An 18407-nucleotide genomic window follows, 5' to 3' on the forward strand; every position below is an offset into this window, starting at 1 on the left:
GCTGTTCCTCGGCGGGCAGGGTAAGCTTCAATCCAACGAGAAAATTTGTCGATGACCACGAGGACGTCTCTGTATCCTTTACACGCCGGCAGTGTGATATAATCCACTTGAAGGCAACGAAAAGGACCAGGTGGAGCAGGGACCTTCAGCATGGGAAGTTTTACTTTCCGATCATGGTTGTTTTTCATACAGGTGACACATCTCTTCACGACATCTCTTGCCACACCGGTGAATTTTGGATTCCACCAGACTTGACTAAACCTGTTGCGCATCTTTTCCACACCCACATGTCCTAGTGAGTGAAGTTGCGTGGCTAGGGATGGCAGTAAGTTCTGGGGGGCCACCGTTCTCGTTCCGTGTCGCCACACCTTGTCATCGTGTAGTTTTGCGCTGTTTCCCATCCATTCCCATTTCTCCTCTTGGCTCGCGGCGTTTTGCATTTCCATTATGCTGGCCAAGCTTTCCTTCCGCCATTCTTTGTTTTCAGATTCCTTTTTTAATCGTAGGCATTTTACGTAGTCGTTTTCCGTTCCGAGGTCAGTTTCCGTTTCAACGTTTCCATTTCTCCTCCCCTCTTTTTGTCTTGCTGCTCTTCTGGATGCGTCATCAGCAAGCGCGTTACCACGGGCTTCTGGGGTGTCCAAGTTCGTGTGAGCTTTCACCTTGACCACCGCCAGTTCTTTGGGAAGTAGCATTGCGTCCAAGAGATCTGCTACCGCGTTAACGGCGTCAAGCACTGTGAAGATCTTGAGGAACTGGTCACCAGAGGCCACAACAGGACTCAGGTGGGCGAGGCCTTGATTGGCCAGACGGTAGTCCACCGTCAGTCTCCAGGATCCATTCGGTTTCTTCACAGGCCACACCGGGGCGTTGGAGGCAGATCGAGTCTTGTGGATGATTCCTTGGTCACACAAATCTTTGGTGATTGGCTTCAGTCCATCGACAGCAGCTCGGTTGAGCGGGTATTGTTTCACACTTGGAGGAACTTTTCCAGTCAACATCACAGGTTCCATTTTCAGCAGGCCGCAGTCAGCTTTTCCCTTGGTCCTCATGGGGTGGTCTTGTTGCAAGTACAAGGCCTTCAGAGGTGTCTCTTTGGATGAGGGCAGTGGTTGATGACTGGCCTGTGGCTGAAGCAGAGGAGAGACTGATTGAGGTTGGGGTGACAGGTAGCCCTGTTGAGGGGTGAGTGGCAGTGGAGGCAGGTGGGCTCCCATAGGTGACTGAATCACGTGCATCGGTTGGTAGGGCCCGTGGATTGCTCCTGCATAGCTTTCATCTGTTCCAAACACGCTTGCGTGAGATTCCACCCCATGGCCAACAGATGGTGCTGTCCCAATTTCGTGATCGGGAGGGGCTGGGAGATCTGGGTACTGCCCTGTGGCCCACCCCTGTTGGTCCCGCCCCCCTGGATGACCCTGCCACGCAGCTCTTTCAAACACCAGTGTCTGTCTGGCCACCTCGTCAGCAGCTTCAAATTTGTGTTCCAGCTCCGCTAAAAAAGACTGGAACAACTGGTCTTTGCGCTGGCACTCCTCTCGTCCCTTTATAAATGCATGTTTCACAAACAGTCGTTTAAATTGAGACATCACCATTTCAAAGTGCTCTTGTAGCAAACACACTTCAAATCAAATTCAATTCAACTTTCCAAAATATGTTGGCTGTAACTTTAACCACAATATGTCTTAGCGACACACTACAAATGAAATCCCATTAAACTTTTCAAATTCAGTAGCTGTAATTTTAACCACAATGTGTTTCTCACACACTATAAAACAAATCAAAATGCAACTTCCAAGTTCAGTAGCTGTATTTTAACCCCAATGTGTGTTCTCTGTGTCTCACACACTGCGAGTGAAAAATTCCACCCTTATCTCTACAGCTGGCTTCAGCTGCTCCTTTCAACCACTCGCACGTTGGCCCCCACCCTCGCCCTCCTTCTCTGTCTCAGAGAGGGGAGAATAGTGCACGCTGCGAGTAATTCTAAAAAATTCTAATTCTAATTCTAATTTAGTTCTAAAACCACCCGCGGCCAGCACTAAGGATTTTCCCGCTAACCCAGAGCGTGGCTGTGTGACAGCAAAGAGCAGAGCCTCCTTCTCCTCTCCACGGCTATTGACTAACAAATAAAACCAATGGAAGGTGTCCGCGAAGCGTGATACTCCACCTCTGATTAGACTGGTCCGATTAGACAAGCTCCCTGTGTCTCAGCACAAAGGCTTATTTATCTGCCACGGCGTCTTTTAGAACCCAGGTGTCCAAGCTGTCCGGAAAGCTTATTAACGACACCACACTTATACAGATACGGCGATCCTGTATACCTCGACTGTAAATCTATCCAAGCTTTCAGAAAACAATTGTCACAAACGGTTTCCAGTCTTAGAACCAGCTAATCATAGAAACAGCCTTCACACAACCTGGCCAAGTTTAGTTCAGGACACGTAAGCAACCGCTGTAGTCTAAACACAAGAATAAATTATACATCGACTTTCGAAGCAAAACTCCGAGCCTGACGTCCAACCCCTCTACAGAATACGGCGAGACTGATAGAGTTTCGTGTACACACAACCAAATAGCTATATCAAACAAACATTTATAACAAACAAAGCATGTATCCAATGACCCCAGCGCTAGAATAACTGATACAGGTTAATCATCCTTGATGGTACAACATTCCCACTCTTTTTTTGTTTTAACTGAGTAGCAGATTAAAAAAGAGACAATGCCAACAGACTTTAATCTAAACTAGTTCAATGACATCGTATGGAGCAAACGTGTGGGCATGTAAACGTCACCTTGTTCCCAGGGGCCACGCCTCGGCAGTCAGCAGTCGGGCAGTGCAGAGTCCTCCGTGGTGTTGGTATTGGAGCGATCTGGCTTCCGTCCGGATGCGGCCTTCTTAGGAGTGCGATGATCCTCAGGTCAGGCAAGGGTTCACAGGCGTCACGTCGCGACCAGTAGAAGCCGGGTTTCCGGCACCAACTGTAAGATTCTCTCTATATTTAGTCTAATACTCTTAACTTCAAAAGATGGTTCTCGTTGGTTGTAGAGTGGAGTTTCAATCAAGGACCTTGAAGCAGTTCGGATCAGAGCCAAAGATATTTATTGTAGCAGACAAGAAATATCACTAAGTACTTTTCTGAGTCTAAGTATCTAAAGTACCGGTGGAGCAGAGTTATTTCAGGGCACACGCAGCCTGCGTGGATCCGTCCTGGAGAGGAGATGGTGTCGTCTCTCGTGATTCTTGCTCTGATCGACCTGAGTCTAGCGCGCAGCCCAATTTAACCAGTATAATTACGTAAGCCAAATAGAATGTATAACATCTCTACCAAAGGATTACACACACACACATATGAACACGTAAACAGTCTCATGAGCTCATCGATGCCCTTGCCCTTGGGCCTGATAGAATGGGCGCCTTTGAGGAATGCTACATGGTACTTACACAGAGGGGCCTAGTCAGATACAGAGTGAAACTGTCTTCAACAGGCACCAGCTGCCTTTGGTATACGTTATGGTGACATGTTAACCTTACATGGGTCTGGGCCTACCTGGTCCCTCAGGGAGCCTGACAGACATGGAGGCACCTACACTAGAGATTTGTACATGAGAAATACACCAGAATCTAACACAGATAAACACCCACAGACACAGAGCACTGACCTCAGCACATTATGTGGCCCCTAAACAGCCCTGCTTTAGCTATTTGGACAGGTTTAACCATTAGGGTCTCTTTGACCACAGGATAAACCTCAATTCTCTTCTCTACCTCTGTAATATCTTACTTTGTAAAACAAGCAATTTTAATCTGATAGATCCCAGACAACATGTTTAGAGTCGCTGAAGCATGAGGACAGACACAATACAGTGGGGGGGCACAAGACACGGGACAGGCAGGACATCAGCACAATGACTATTCATAATGAAGCCTAGTCTACTTTAAATCCAAGAGACCTTCAGATTCCGTGCATGTCTACCTTGTCAGCCATCTAGCCAACAGGCCTGTAACATTTTAATTAGAAAATTAGTTCATATGCCAAGTATCGATTCAAATGTAGATAAACTTTTTCATTTTTCACCCTCAAATCATATACATATATATATCAATTGAACACCAAACAAAATAAATGCACTTGCCTTGAGATCAGTGTAACCACCTAAGACCTGTTCCACCTGTACTGGTTGTTACATGTTTCAGAGTGAACTTTGTGTTTCTGCACAAAAGGATTTTATTGCTTAGATAACACAGTTTCTATCGGAACACCCTCCTTCAGCCTCAAGTTAATTTCCTTAAAGAAACAGTAACATGGTGTAGGTGCTGTGCTTGTGACTGAACCTTTGGGTTATGTGTGTCAGCTCAGTGTGCAGACATTGTTCAGGGTGTTAATTTATTATGTATTTATTATAAACATTCACAGTAACACACTCACAGTAACAACAAACCCAGCAATCCACACAGGCACCTTTGATCACTCTCTGAAAAGGCCATCAGAGGGTGAATGTCACCCAGGCTGATCTGTAGTCAGTCTATCACCTCTATTGTCATCAGATTAAGTCCTACAGGCTGATCTGGAGTCAGTCCTTCACCTCTAGTGTCATCAGACTAATTCACACAGGCTGATCGGGGGACATTCTCTCACGTCTAGTGTCATCAGATGAAGTCCTATAGGCTGATCTGGAGTCAGTCTTTCACCTAAAATGTCAATTCCCATCCTGTTCAAAAGTTTATGTTTCCCCTGTGTTGTCATTATTTATGTACTGTGTTGTGTTGTCTACTCGTCTCTCCTCTCGTTTCACACGTCATACCCTACCTGTGTGTGTGTGTCCCGCCTTGTTGATTGTCTGCCCCGCCTTGATTGTTTTCACCTGTCTCTCATCACCTTGTGTATATAGTCTTTGTGTTTCTGTCTACTCGTTGCCAGTTCATCTTAGTTTCTCTCTATGTCTCTAGCGTTCCAGCGATTCTCCGTGTTGATGGATCTGTTGTTGGCGACCTCTGCCTGTTTTACGGATTACGCCTCTGCCTCTTCCCTTTCTGGATACCCTGCTCCATCATCAACAGCCTGCCTGTGTACCAACCTTGGACCAAACCGACTACAAACTTTGCCTTTGTCTGTTCCTACTAGGATCTGTTTACTTGTATGCACATTCACAGTAACACACTCACAGTAACACCAAACCCAGCAATCCACACAGGCACCATTGATCACTGACTGAAAAGGCCATCAGAGGGTGAATGTCACCCAGGCTGATCTGGAGTCAGTCCCTCACCTCTAGTGTCATCAGATTAACTCCTACATGCTGATATGGAATCAGTCTCTCACCTCTAGTGTCATCAGATTAAGTCCTACAGGCTGATCTGGAGTCAGTCCCTTACCTCTTGTGTCATCAGAGTAACTCACACAGGCTGATCTGGAGTCAGTCCATCACGTTTAGTGTCATCAGATTAACATCACATTAACTCCTGCAGGCACTCCTGGGCACTGATCTCAGACCTTCAGGGTGTATTCTGCAGGTGAAACCCCAAGTCTGACACGTTCCTGCAACATCACTGCACGAAAAGCAAGATTATCGGGCCCGTAAACGCTGTGATACTGCCGCAGTAATAAGCATTCCTGGTTGATATCGGACATTCCCCCGAAATTTCACGGAATTTCCCGCATAAAGGCTCTTATTAGCATATTGACTGTAGCCTCACACACAATGCAGGCATTGGTTGAAAATGACCATGATTTAAAATGTAACTGTCTTGTGATTGGGGAAAGAGATTATTCCCTATTGGTCAACTTTCAACTGACAAAATCGTAGCCCCTCCCATTAACAGCTATTGCCTCATAAAAACGAAATCAATAATTTATGTATAATAATATTATGATAATGGTTATATATGAAATTAATGAATTTCTTATTAATCCTTTAAATAATCATTATCATAGTAGGCCTAACCCTCTATGGGCCTTGTGGAGATTATTAATGGAAAAAATGTACAGACCTTTGATTTTAAGTGTGTTTAGGTCTAGAATAAATATTTGGAGCTCACTTTCCACATTTGACCTTTGACCTTTATTTTGGGGTACTGTCATTTATAAATGACTACAGCCCATTAGGGTAAAAAAAAAATAACATTTTCCTAATGTAAAATACCATTGATAAAAACACAGAGGCATATATATATTTTTAATACATTTTAATGAAAAACACTTAAGTTCATATCATAAATCATCTCAAAATTCATCATTTAAAATCAATTATGAGATGACTTTTTCCTTTATATGGAATGATCTGCTCATCAACACAGAGATGTTCACTAGGTGGGATGCATTGCAATCTCTCAAGTGTATAGGTAAGAAAAGGTCTGACCTCAAAAAGTGGGTAATGGCCCCAGCAAGCAAGCCTCCACGGGACCCATGCAGGCAGGCTGTGGGCACTGTGGGCTAGGGCCAGCCCACACCAATCCTACACAGGCCCGGTGTGGGCACTGTGGGCTAGGGCCAGCCCACACCAGTCCTACACAGGCCCGGTGTGGGCTTGCCCAAGCGGGGCCCGCAGCTTTGGGTTCACTGCGGGCTGTCACCGGATAGCCCAACAAAAGATTCTAGAGTTTAAGCTGCCCAGAAAACCCATGCTGGGCCTGTGCGGGCTGCCACATATGGGCCCCCTTAGGGCTGGCACAAGGGCCCTTTGAGGGCTGCCCACGCAGGGCCCCTGAGCTTTTGCTCATTGGCAAAGTGCTGGCCCCTCAGTGCTGGCCCTGTTTGGGCAGCTCTAACATAGCCCACAGGAGCCCTCACTAGGCCCACAGCAAGAAAGCCTCCACAGGGCTGGCACAAGGGCCCTTTGAGGGCTGCCCACGCAGGGTCCCTGAGCTTTTGCTCATTGGCAAAATGCTGGCCCCTCAGTGATGGCCCTGCGTGGGCAGCCCTAACATAGCCCACAGGAGCCCTCACTAGGCCCACACAGAGCCTGCACTCATTTTTTGCTCATTTATTTATTATATCATCCTCATCCTGTTCTTCCTCACCACTCTCAGCATCACTGCTTCTGTCATTTTGTACTCTAACTACCTCATCCTCATCACAGCTTGACTGACTTTCTTCACTTCCCTCAGGAATTGGCAATGCTGTCCCTCTCACCTTTCCATAAAACTTATACTTAAAACTTCCATAAAAGACATACAGTATGTGTAAATGTGTGTATACTGTCTGATAGTGTATCTCAACAATTGGAAACTATACTGAGCAATTGCATACATTTCTATCCCCTTATAGGACTTTGTTAGTTATACATGACATGAACTTTTTCAAGGTTTTACACAAATATTTCAATATATCTCTACATAAAATTGCAAAAACAATAAGAAAACAGTTTAGGCTACCAAGAAATATTTTTTTGGTTGGTGTGTTTTATGTCATATTGCTTAAAAACTGAACTTACCACGTGCTCTTCCGGCATGTGACTCACATGTGCTCTCCTCTGCTATACTTCCTTATAGCAACATATATCACCAAGATATGTAACAACTTTTGATTTTATTGGTTGAAGGGGATGTCATGTGACACATTTTTAGGTTAATATTATTAGTCAAAGGTTTAGGTGTTTTTTTTTAAAGCAGTTTTTCTTAGCGTCATTTATAAATGACAAGTCCCATAGAAGAAAGGCAGTTGATTTAGACAAAATCGAGCATTGACGACCTTAAGTCAGGAATTGAAAACCAAAGCTTTATTTAAACAGAAAAACAGACATTACATCAGAGAGAAAAAAAAACAGCAGCAGCAATAACAGCAACACAGCACTGAAATCTGGGACAATAACATTTTGGAACGGCTTCATAGTGGCGGAAATGTGGTAGTCTTTCCGATGGTGTGCCGACACGAAGCCTTCTGTGGTCCCGCCCGGTCGAGTCTTCCTTGCAGAGCCGCACAAAGGTCAGAGAGCTCGTTACTTCTGAAAACTGGCAGCCGCACAATCCAGCCAGTTTCCCCCTTTTCTGCAATCCTCGTCATCGGACATCAGGTCCAGGGTAACGTTCTTCCAGAGGTCCATTTCTTCCCTTGCCAAGACGGTCATCCTCGCCTCCATCAGCTGTAAACATAAACCAAATAAGTGCCGCTGTGCTGACACAACGATAACGCATATTTCTATAGTTCGTCCATCAAATGTGTTTAACGACTGCAATGTACATTTGTTTATAAAGGACATCGTTTCTGATGCAAAACATCACTTTTTATTAACACAAATAATCTCACCCTTGCATTGGGTCGTATGACATGGCGCTTCGCTCGCTGTTGTGTAAACGCCGCACAGTCTCCTTTAAAGTGCAATAAACATTTCCAGAGTTAAGCAGCAGGCATTTGGGAAGTCTGGTAGCCTACGTTTCACAATGATTTCCCTGAATAATTTACATTGCTTGCGAGCAAAATTCTGAGGCCTTGTATAACTGTAAGAGGAAATCACCTAAACATAAATAGACTTACGGCGATTTTTGAATTAAGCGCCCTTCGCACACCTCAGCGGTTCTGGACAGCTGTAGCTCGACGCACCGGACACCGACATGGCTTCTTCTATCGTCTTAGAACCGCACAGAAACGGTGCCATTCAGGCACAAAGTAGCCATCGATACACAATACACTTAATACACGGTACATGGACATTCAAATGCCAACACATTTTAACGGATATACGGCAGACATACAAGAGACTTACCGGCAGCATTCGTGATTGAGCTGAAGTCTGATTGTATAAGTCGGTCCCTGAGAAAAGGTTGCCGCCGGGAGACGCGGAATCTTTATTTGGTTTCGGGGGAATAATTGGGCAGGTTTAGTTTTGAAGTATAGTCCGTGAGCCAGAGGTGTTGGTCGTTAACGAAAAAGTCTGAAAGCCTGGAATCTCAGCTTTTCAATGATGAAGTCCAAATTATGAGACAATTTCAACAGAGTCAGCAGCTTAGCATGCCATGGATGTGCAAATATGAAGCTGAATTTTCTAGCATTTTGGGCCGTGAAATGTTTGGGACTTTGTCACATGATGATGTCACTGATGTGCTTTATGTGAAGCACAATATTTAGCTGTCAGCAGAAAGACTTGTCTTAGAAAACTGTAACATGCTGCCAATCTCTCCATTCCATAAGATTATCTTAGATGAGCATGACAGATGTGCTTTGCGAACAATGTATCACCAGATGTACCCTGACAACTGTATAATGACTGTTAACTGCATAGTGACTGTTTTAGCATGACATGCAAAAGTGTTTCATATCTCAATGTAAATTACTCCATAGAAGGATCTAGAGCAGAGAGATCAGCGTATGTACATGCTAAGTGGTGTACCAACACTAACAGTTTTGAGGTGCCCATCATTGACCCTCTATCTGAACCAAGACCAGCCGTTATAAAGCAGTTCTTGGTTGTTAATGTCATGACAAAAAGTACTACATGCAAACATGTTCTAGCTAAAGTTTCTAGGCTTAATCCCCATCCTGACAGACATTTTTATGGAAAGCCAGTAGAAGTTTGGAGTTTGCAGGGAGCAGACACCACCCACCCAGCATCTGTCCTCCCTATAGAACGCATTGCTGGAAGATGTGTTGTACACACATCCACTGTGCAGTTGAGCAAGACAAGGGAAAAGGTTACTTTCACACCAATGTGGGCTTCTACGGCAATTCACAGGGTCGAAGACTGTCGTAAATCCCACATTTCATGCAGTGATGATGTCACATTATCTCTTGCTGCAGAATGACGGACATTCGCCCCATTTCAAATCCTAAAGTCTTTATAGACTAATGTCTGACTGTTTTTACTGTGTAACAACCTGGAAATAATGTCTGTTTTACCTCCCTGTCTGCTCCTTAGTGAGCTAAGGTCCGGGACGCGATCTGGCACTCCGAGAGTGGGCGAGACTCGGCACTTGCGCTTCACGCGATCTGGCACTCGCGAGTGGGCGAGACTCAGCACTTTTTGAATGAAGCACGCCTCATTGCATAGAGACGGGCGCACATGAGACTCTTATTAAAGATCTTAGCCTACTATATACGTTGTTGAGACTCTTATTAAAGATCTTACTCATTCTCACAAAGACAAAACAAATAGCTACACTGTACACGTAGCCTATAAACGTTGATGAGATCTTACTCATTCTCGTAGTTGAAAGTCGGTAACAAAACAGAGACAAATAGCTACACAGTCAAGCAATGTCATTTATTACGTTTTACGAATCCTGTGGCCGGTGTCACATTGGGCCTCATTTATAAAACGTACTTACGCACAGAACTGATCTTAGACTGTGCGTGCGATCAAATCCACGTCTAAGTACAGATTTATAAAAACCGTCTTAGACGTAGAAAAGGACGTATATCTACGTCTGGTTTCAGTTCATGTAAGTACATTTCCTTGTGGCAATACTGGAGTACTGCAGGAATTCAGGACTCTCCGAGCGCCAACAGCCGACACGCATTTTCATCATCATCTTCGTCAGCACCACCGTCACCATTTGGGCTTATGGTGAAGGCCAAATAAATGTTTCGCTCAATAAAATCAAATAAACTATTAGAATAATTCATACATGATTGAGATTCACGTCTTATGGGTATCCGTTTTAATTTCACAAGTGTGAAACATTTCGCTCAAACGTATAGCCTATAAAAAGTCTAATAGTGGCTTAGTTTTCAGTAGGAGATATGGCTGCATTGACGTTGTTAGAGGATATTGCCAACTGTGCAATAAGGAGAGAGAGGGTTTTTTTGTGATCGTGCAGACTTTTTGACACAGGATGATGTATGTTTGATAAGAACCGCTTGCCGAGAGTGTTGTGCCCAAATGGCCTCTCGTCTACAGAGGCGCACCAGATGCAACCAGGCCATACACGTTCAAGATTTGTTCGTTCTTGGATTCCTGGCTACAGGAACGTTCCGATGAGAAATTGGAGACCAGTCGAGCAATCCCCGTCATCATTAAGCAGAATGTTCTTCGCAGTAGGCTACTATCCCTCTATATGCTCGCAATTTATTAGATTTCCATACAGTGCCCAGCAAAATGTGTAAGAGGATTTCCTGCGTAAAACAGGGTACCCAATGTATTCTCATCGTGATTTCGCAAACTCAGACAGCCTAGGAAGCCCACTTCAGTACAGCAAATGCGGCTTCTGGTGCTGTTCGTGCCGCAGGTGCTGGTGCTTCGGAGACGTGTCTACTACATGTCAAATACTTTGCTTTTGCCATTACGCCACCAGACAGGCTTTCTAACGATGTTTTGGCCCGCATCTGCTCTTCCATCAGCAGAACGTCGATGTCAGCCTCACTTTAATTCTTCTGTTTACATGTTTCTTTCTTGCTTGCCACTGTCACAGAGAGTTTGTGCATTGAGGATGCGCTCTGTTTGTGCATTGATAATATGCTGATTAGATTAAATAGGGGCGTTTTGAGGGCGGAGATTCAGTTGCGCACAACTCCACGATCATTTGTGTGTAAAAATGAGGCCCATTGTTGTGTAAATGTGCTCATAGCAATTCATGCTCCCTAAAAGGTTGCCCGTGTAGCAAAGCAATTCACGTCCAGAACCATAGGTGGAGTAAAGTTAAATTCACGTTAATGTTTTTGTTTATGAGCATGTCATTTGCTCGGCAGATAGAAAACTGTTTCCCTCGGCAGATAGAAAACTGTTTCCCTAACAGAAAGTCTGAAGCTTGAAGTTATTTTCAAACCTTTACTTGGGTAGCACTGTAAAACTGAGCAGACAGGCAGAATACATTTTAGTAATCTCATCTCTCAAAAGCGGTACTAATTGCGATGCAACATTCTACCCCGGTAATTTAAAGCGGCGCACCCAATCACTGTTGTTTGCCATGTGTGGTGCTTGATGGAGAGAGGAGCTACAATTGGAATGTTTGGCTCGCTTTCTTTCATTAATGGATCTAATCTCTCTATTTGTCTTTTCTTTGATCTTTAATAAGAGTCTCAACAACATATAAGTGGCGAGTCTCGCCCACTCGCAGAGTGCCAGATCACGTGAAGCGCGCCTCATTCACAAAGTGGCGAGTCTCGCCCACTCGCAGAGTGCCAGATCGCGTCCTAGGCCTTACCTGCCTTAGTAGGTTATCTCTCTATCAGTATTTTGAAGCCATTGTTAGAATGTTTCACCAAATATTGCGTCAATGTGTTTTTGAATATGTAATTTCATCTTTATTGCAAGTTTTTTGCTAAATTTTAATAATTAATTTAAAATAAATAAAGAAAGTAACGTACATTTTATCAGACAAATATAAAGTAAATTTAAAGTAAAGTGACAAAATCCTCAATATATGTGATGGCTAAGTCATTCATGCAATCAAGTTGAAAATATGAAGACATCCATCACTGTAAAGCCACCCCATGTTATTTTCTCAAAACATACTTATTTACATATATTTTATTTCAGGAAAAAAGCATGTTTTTATTGTCCAGTGTGCAGAACATCATGTGATTTACTCGACTCTTCAGTGAGTCCAGAACATCACTCTACACTGCTGTGAGGCTCTGCCTTACCTCTCTTCATTTTCACCAGTCTGCATGTGCAGAACAACAGATACACAGAGGATAGGAACCATACACACATTACACAATAACTATGCACACACACACAGAAACACACACAGATACACAGACACACACAGTAACACACACACACAACACAATAACTATGTATCTCTCTCTCACACACACACACACACACACACAAACACACACACATATAACACAATAACTAAGGCTCTCTCTCGCACACACACACACACACACACACACACACACACACATTACCCAATAACTATGCCTAACACACACACATACACACACATACAATAATTATAAGAATTACACACACACTGTGAAAGGGTTAAATGTTGAGGTCTTTATGCACAAAAAGGTAGCATAGAGACACAAATTCAGTGGCTTGCAATTTATTCACCCACTACCAGGGGGATAAGTGTAGCCTGACTTTGTCATATTCATAATTCTAGTCAGAATATGAGTATGATACTGCTCCATTGGGCAGTGATTATGAGCGTGTTTCAACTGAACCAGTACAAAAAAATGCCTCTTCGCTCAATTGGATAGACCTCCAATGTAGCTCTCTAGCGGCAGCCATGTTTGTTGAAAGCAAATTCAACCCAAGCGCTCTCTTGTGACGTGGTTGATTACCTTACTGTTGATCATCTGTCCATCATCGTATAAAGCCTGCCCTGACAATTTGATTGGTTTGAACAGCTTCTGTTAGGGCATAGTTTCGCCCCAACGGAGCAATGCCAGACCAAACTTCCCGACCTCAAATGTTGTGGGCGGGGCTAAGTTCGGCTGGCACCCAGGCTAGGTTTAGTGTATCCATGTGCAAAAACAAAAGAGAAAGAAAAGAAACAAACAGAATCATAATTTGACTTGAAAAAACAGCTGAATATGAACAGCCACTCCAACATCTTGCACAGATGTCCCTAAGTACAGGCAGCCAAAATATAACAGGCCTCAAGGGCGACACTGGTACAGGAGGTAGAGAAGCCGTTTAGTAATCAGAAGGTTGCTAGTTTAATTCCTCACTGTCGAAGCGCCCTTAAGCAAAACACTGAACCTCTTATTGCTCCTGATGTGCAGTGTGTCATCAGTGTAAATGCAAAATGTGTATACATTGTAAGTCGTTAGGATAAAAGTGTCTGCTAAATGACAAAATGCAAATGTAATACCTCACACATCTTAGGATTCTGGAGAAGATAAAGCTTCCTTCTACCATCTCACCACAATATGTGTGCACCCATCTGCTTCTACACATGTCAGCCAGGTTAAACCAGATCAGAATGTCATTTGGTGATGTACAATAATGAATGTAGAAGTCAAAAATATCAGGCAGCCAAAAATATTACAGGCCTCTCACATCTGAAGATGCTGGAGAAGACAAAGCTTCCTTCTCACCATCTCACTACAATATGTGTGCACCCATCTGCTTCTACACACGCCAGCCAAATTAAACCAGTTCACAATATTATGTGGTGATGGACAATAAAACACACTAATACACAATACCTATGCCTAAAACACAATAACTATGCCTAAAACACACAAAGACATACATACACAGACCCCAGATCAGTGCATCATTTTTATACTAATGCAGCACATAACTAAACCTTAAGGAGAGCATAATACATCATATTGCTGTCTTATAACCCACATATTCAATTCAGGAAATGAACAAAATATAAAAAAAATGATCATCATTTGCATACTATCATCAAAACAGTTGGCGACTCCTGTGTTCCTGCAGCACGAGGCACAGGGACACTGAGGAGTCATCATCAACCCTAAACCCAGGATAGAGGGGCTCGATGAATGTGGAGTGGAACGTGTGCAGGTGGGTAAGTGTGTCAGAGGAGACGCTGTAGAAGGACAGAGTGCCGGCCGGCCAGTCCAGGTACACTCCTACTCTTCTGGAACGGGTGCGGGCAGGTATGTCAGTGTGTTCATTATTGTGCCTAGCAGAGAAGCTGTCAGGAGAGCAGTACAGACTCCATGATTTATCATTACCACCCAGCAGACTGTCACTCCACTCTTTCCTCTGCATGCTTTTATACGCCACAGCTGTAGTAACCTGATTCCCACTCCACTCAGCCTCCCAGTAGCAGCGTCCAGACAGACCCTCTCTACACAACACCTGAAACCTGAAGTCAAATCTCTCTCGGTGTCCAGAATATGGCTGCTCCTCATCCATCCATGTGACCTTTTTGTTGCCCTCAGAGATAGAGAGAAAGCAGTGTGCTGTGTTTGGGTCCAGTGCGAGCTCACAGGCATCTGTAGTCAACAGGAAAGGAGAGAACAACATTCTCAGAATATGGGGAGTGACAGATGCTGCTGACTAACATACAAACACACACACACACACACACACACACACACACACACACACACACACACACACACACACACACACACACACACACACACACACACACACACACACACACACACACACACACACACACACACACACACACACACACTCAACTACACATTCCTTACCCAGCACAACAATACACACTGGCTCCCCATCTCTCCTCATCCTCCTGGACCTAACAGCTGCTTTCGACACAGTGGATCACAACATCCTCCTCCACCGCCTACAATACACCATTGGGCTCTCAGGCAATGTGCTAAACTGGTTCACCTCCTACCTAACCAACAGAACTGAGCACGTCGCCTTGGGCAAAAACAAATCTTACACCCACAACGTCACCTGCGGCGTCCCTCAAGGCTCTGTGCTAGGCCCCACCCTCTTCTCCCTCTACCTGCTCCCCCTGGGTAATGTCATCAGCAAGCATGGGATTTCCTACCATTGCTATGCTGATGACACACAGCTCTACATTAGGACAACACCCACTTCTGCTGCACCTCTGCCAACATCTACTCTGACCACCTGCTTGGAGGAGATTGAGGCGTGGATGAAGGTAAACTTTCTACAGCTGAACAGTTCGAAAACGGAAGCAATACTAGTCGGCACACCACATCAGCTCCGCTCTTCCTCCATCACTAACATTACCTTCTCTGGCCAAAACATCTCTCTTTCCAAATCAATTACCAACCTGGGTGTAAAAATGGATGCTGAATTGACTTATGACACCCACATCAAATACCTCTGCAAGGTTTCATTTCATCACCTCAGGAACATTGCCAAACTCCGTCCATCACTCACCCTGGCAGATGCAGAGAAGCTTGTCCACGCCTTTGTCTCCTCCAGACTTGATTACTGTAACGCACTCCTCATTGGGATCCCTGGCAAGAGCATACAGAGACTGCAATACATCCAGAACAGCGCTGCCAGGATCCTGATGAGGGTGCGTAAACACGACCACATCACCCCCACCCTGAAAGCACTTCACTGGCTCCCAGTCCCACTCAGAATTGAGTTCAAGGTCTCCCTCCTCACCCACAAATGCCTATACGGACATGCTCCCCCCTACCTCAGGGAACTCCTCTCCCCCCAGACCTCCTCACGCTCCCTCCGTTCTGCATCTGCAAACACCCTTCAAGCCACCAGAACTAAGCTCTGCACCATGGGTGACCGGGCTTTCTCCTCTGCTGCCCCAAGGCTGTGGAATGCCCTCCCTGACCATCTCAGGGCCCCACAGTCTACTGACGTTTTTAAAAAAGGCCTAAAAACCTATCTTTTTTCAAAAGCTTTCTGCTAATTATGTTCTTTGTTGTTGTTGTTTTTGTGTTGTGAATATGTAGCACTTTGAGATCTGTATGATGTAAAGTGCAATACAAATAAAATGTATTATTATTATTATTATTACACAGACACACTACATTCCAAATACATTACACCAAAACACACACAAACTGCTAAACATTCCAAGCACATCACAGCATTATACACCCACACTACCTTGCATTCCAAACACACCACCCCACACATACAACAATATACAAACACACAAGGGGTAGCCAGTTTGAAGGGTGTTAAAACATCTGTAAGGGCAGGGGTTGGAGCCTTAGTTTTAGACATGAGCTCTTGCACTTGAAGTCTTGTCAAACACAACATATATGTAGAGCTGACTTTTTTTTTTACACCAATGAACAAGTAGAAGGTAGAAGTAACTTACTTACATCATATTATCTGTTCTTTCCCACAAAATGCATTTGGATTCATCCCCACCCCTTACTGTCCTCTGAGGCATGTTAAAGATGCTTTTAAAACATCTTTATATTACTTTATAGATTTATTAGGAGCTGAACATTTCCCAAATTATTTGATATTGGAACTGAAAGCCTTTGGCTCATACATTTCTGTGACCCTGACAAACACACAGACACACTAGCACACACAAACACAGCCACAGTGCATCATTGTGAAGTGTGCAGTGGTAACATCTACAACAGGCATGCTACTCAGTGAAGACAGACTACAGACTGAATACACAGAACAGATGTCTGTGAATGATCCCAGTTCATACAGTTACTGAATAAACCATTAAGACTTACATCTCAGCAAACGTGGTCGAGCTCTGCTTAGTGAAGCATGGTCAGTTCTGTAACAGAAACAAACAGTCACACATATACTCTTCTAAAACAGATAGGATCTGCCATTTTTTTCATCTGAATAGATAATAGTAACTAGTTACTAGTTACATAATGTAAGGAAAGGTACATATATATTAGTGTAGGAGGAATGTTATTTCTGATAAATCTAATTAAAATGGCTATAGGAGCAATGGTGAATTGTATTGCGAAGTTTTATGTGAGAATGATGCTGTTTTTTCGGACGCTGTTTTGTCTGAGAATGACAGAGATTTTTTTTGAGACTGAAGCCGATTCGCCTGAGTCTGACGACTTTTGGTCTGAACCCTGACGCCTTTTCTTTTGAGTCTGACACTTAAATCTGGGATCTGAGGATGTCCTAAAATGAACACTGTACACCAGAGAAACAAGGACAAAGGAATAAAGGAATCAGGAGGATTAAGAGTAAATATAGTGCTTTATGCCTATTTTGCCTATTTCTTGCCTAATTGGGACTAATTATTTCCTTTACAAACTGCCTATTCATTGACTAATCCCTTTGCTACCATAAAATGTATTGGGACTTCTGGATTCCTTTGGAGTCCACCTTCCCTGCCAGACCTTTAATCCTCAGAAGGGAAAACTTACAAAAGGGAAAGTTTAAATTCATATTTTCAATATTGGACGCTGTATCAAAGAAGTGACCTATATCTAAGTTGATAAAGTAACTATTTAAATTAGTGCTGTCATACGATTAAAATATTTAATCGCGATTAATCGCATTTTTGTCATAGTTAACTCAAAATTAATAGCGATTAATTGCAAATGTATTAATCACAAATTTGTATCTATTCTAAATGTCCCTTCAATCATTTTTTTTTTATGCTCTTATCAACATGGAAAAGTGGATTGGCTTGCTTTATGCAATGGTTTATTGTATTGAAAAACAACCTTGCCAAACCGGGCGGTACAAAATAAAATTAGAAAGTGCACATTTCAGATAAACAAGGACTCAGCCTATAGTGCAGTTAAACCATGGCTTAATATTTTCTTTTTTTCAAGTTTCCTGTGAACATAGAAGTAAGGCCTCTTATTTAAAAAACAATGAACCGTAACAGTTAGGTTACCAATAAAAGGTAAGCCTACCACTGCTGTGCTTTCAGCCAGCTGCCTGTTGACATTTTCAGACAACAGTGAAGCTCGCTTTTTTTGCACTGCACAACTTTTAAAGGTATACTTTCTATTCAGAAGCTTTTTATCATCCATTTCGCCGTATCGCGCTCACCATACACTGAAACGTAACGTTAGCCTACTACACAGTTTGGGAGAGCAAAAGGAACGTTTTTTTTTTATTTTTTACAACGCGTTAATCGCACGATAAAAAAAATTACGGCG

The 18407-nt window shown here is 43.6% G+C and overlaps 1 protein-coding gene across 1 annotated transcript; it reads right to left on the reverse strand.

The window, feature by feature from the left end:
* Positions 1–14250: 14250 nt before the first annotated feature.
* Positions 14251–15075, reverse strand: LOC308367462 (stonustoxin subunit beta-like; the record flags this gene model as incomplete). Its single annotated transcript, XM_080841378.1, has 2 exons — positions 14251–14807; positions 15036–15075. 2 exons carry the CDS (start codon positions 15073–15075, stop codon positions 14251–14253), a joined length of 597 nt encoding a protein of 198 aa, XP_080697504.1.
* Between the last annotated feature and the right edge of the window lie 3332 nt (positions 15076–18407).

Source organism: Sprattus sprattus, assembly GCF_963457725.1.
Source record: "Sprattus sprattus genome assembly, chromosome: 1".
Taxonomy (NCBI): Eukaryota; Metazoa; Chordata; class Actinopteri; order Clupeiformes; family Clupeidae; genus Sprattus; species Sprattus sprattus.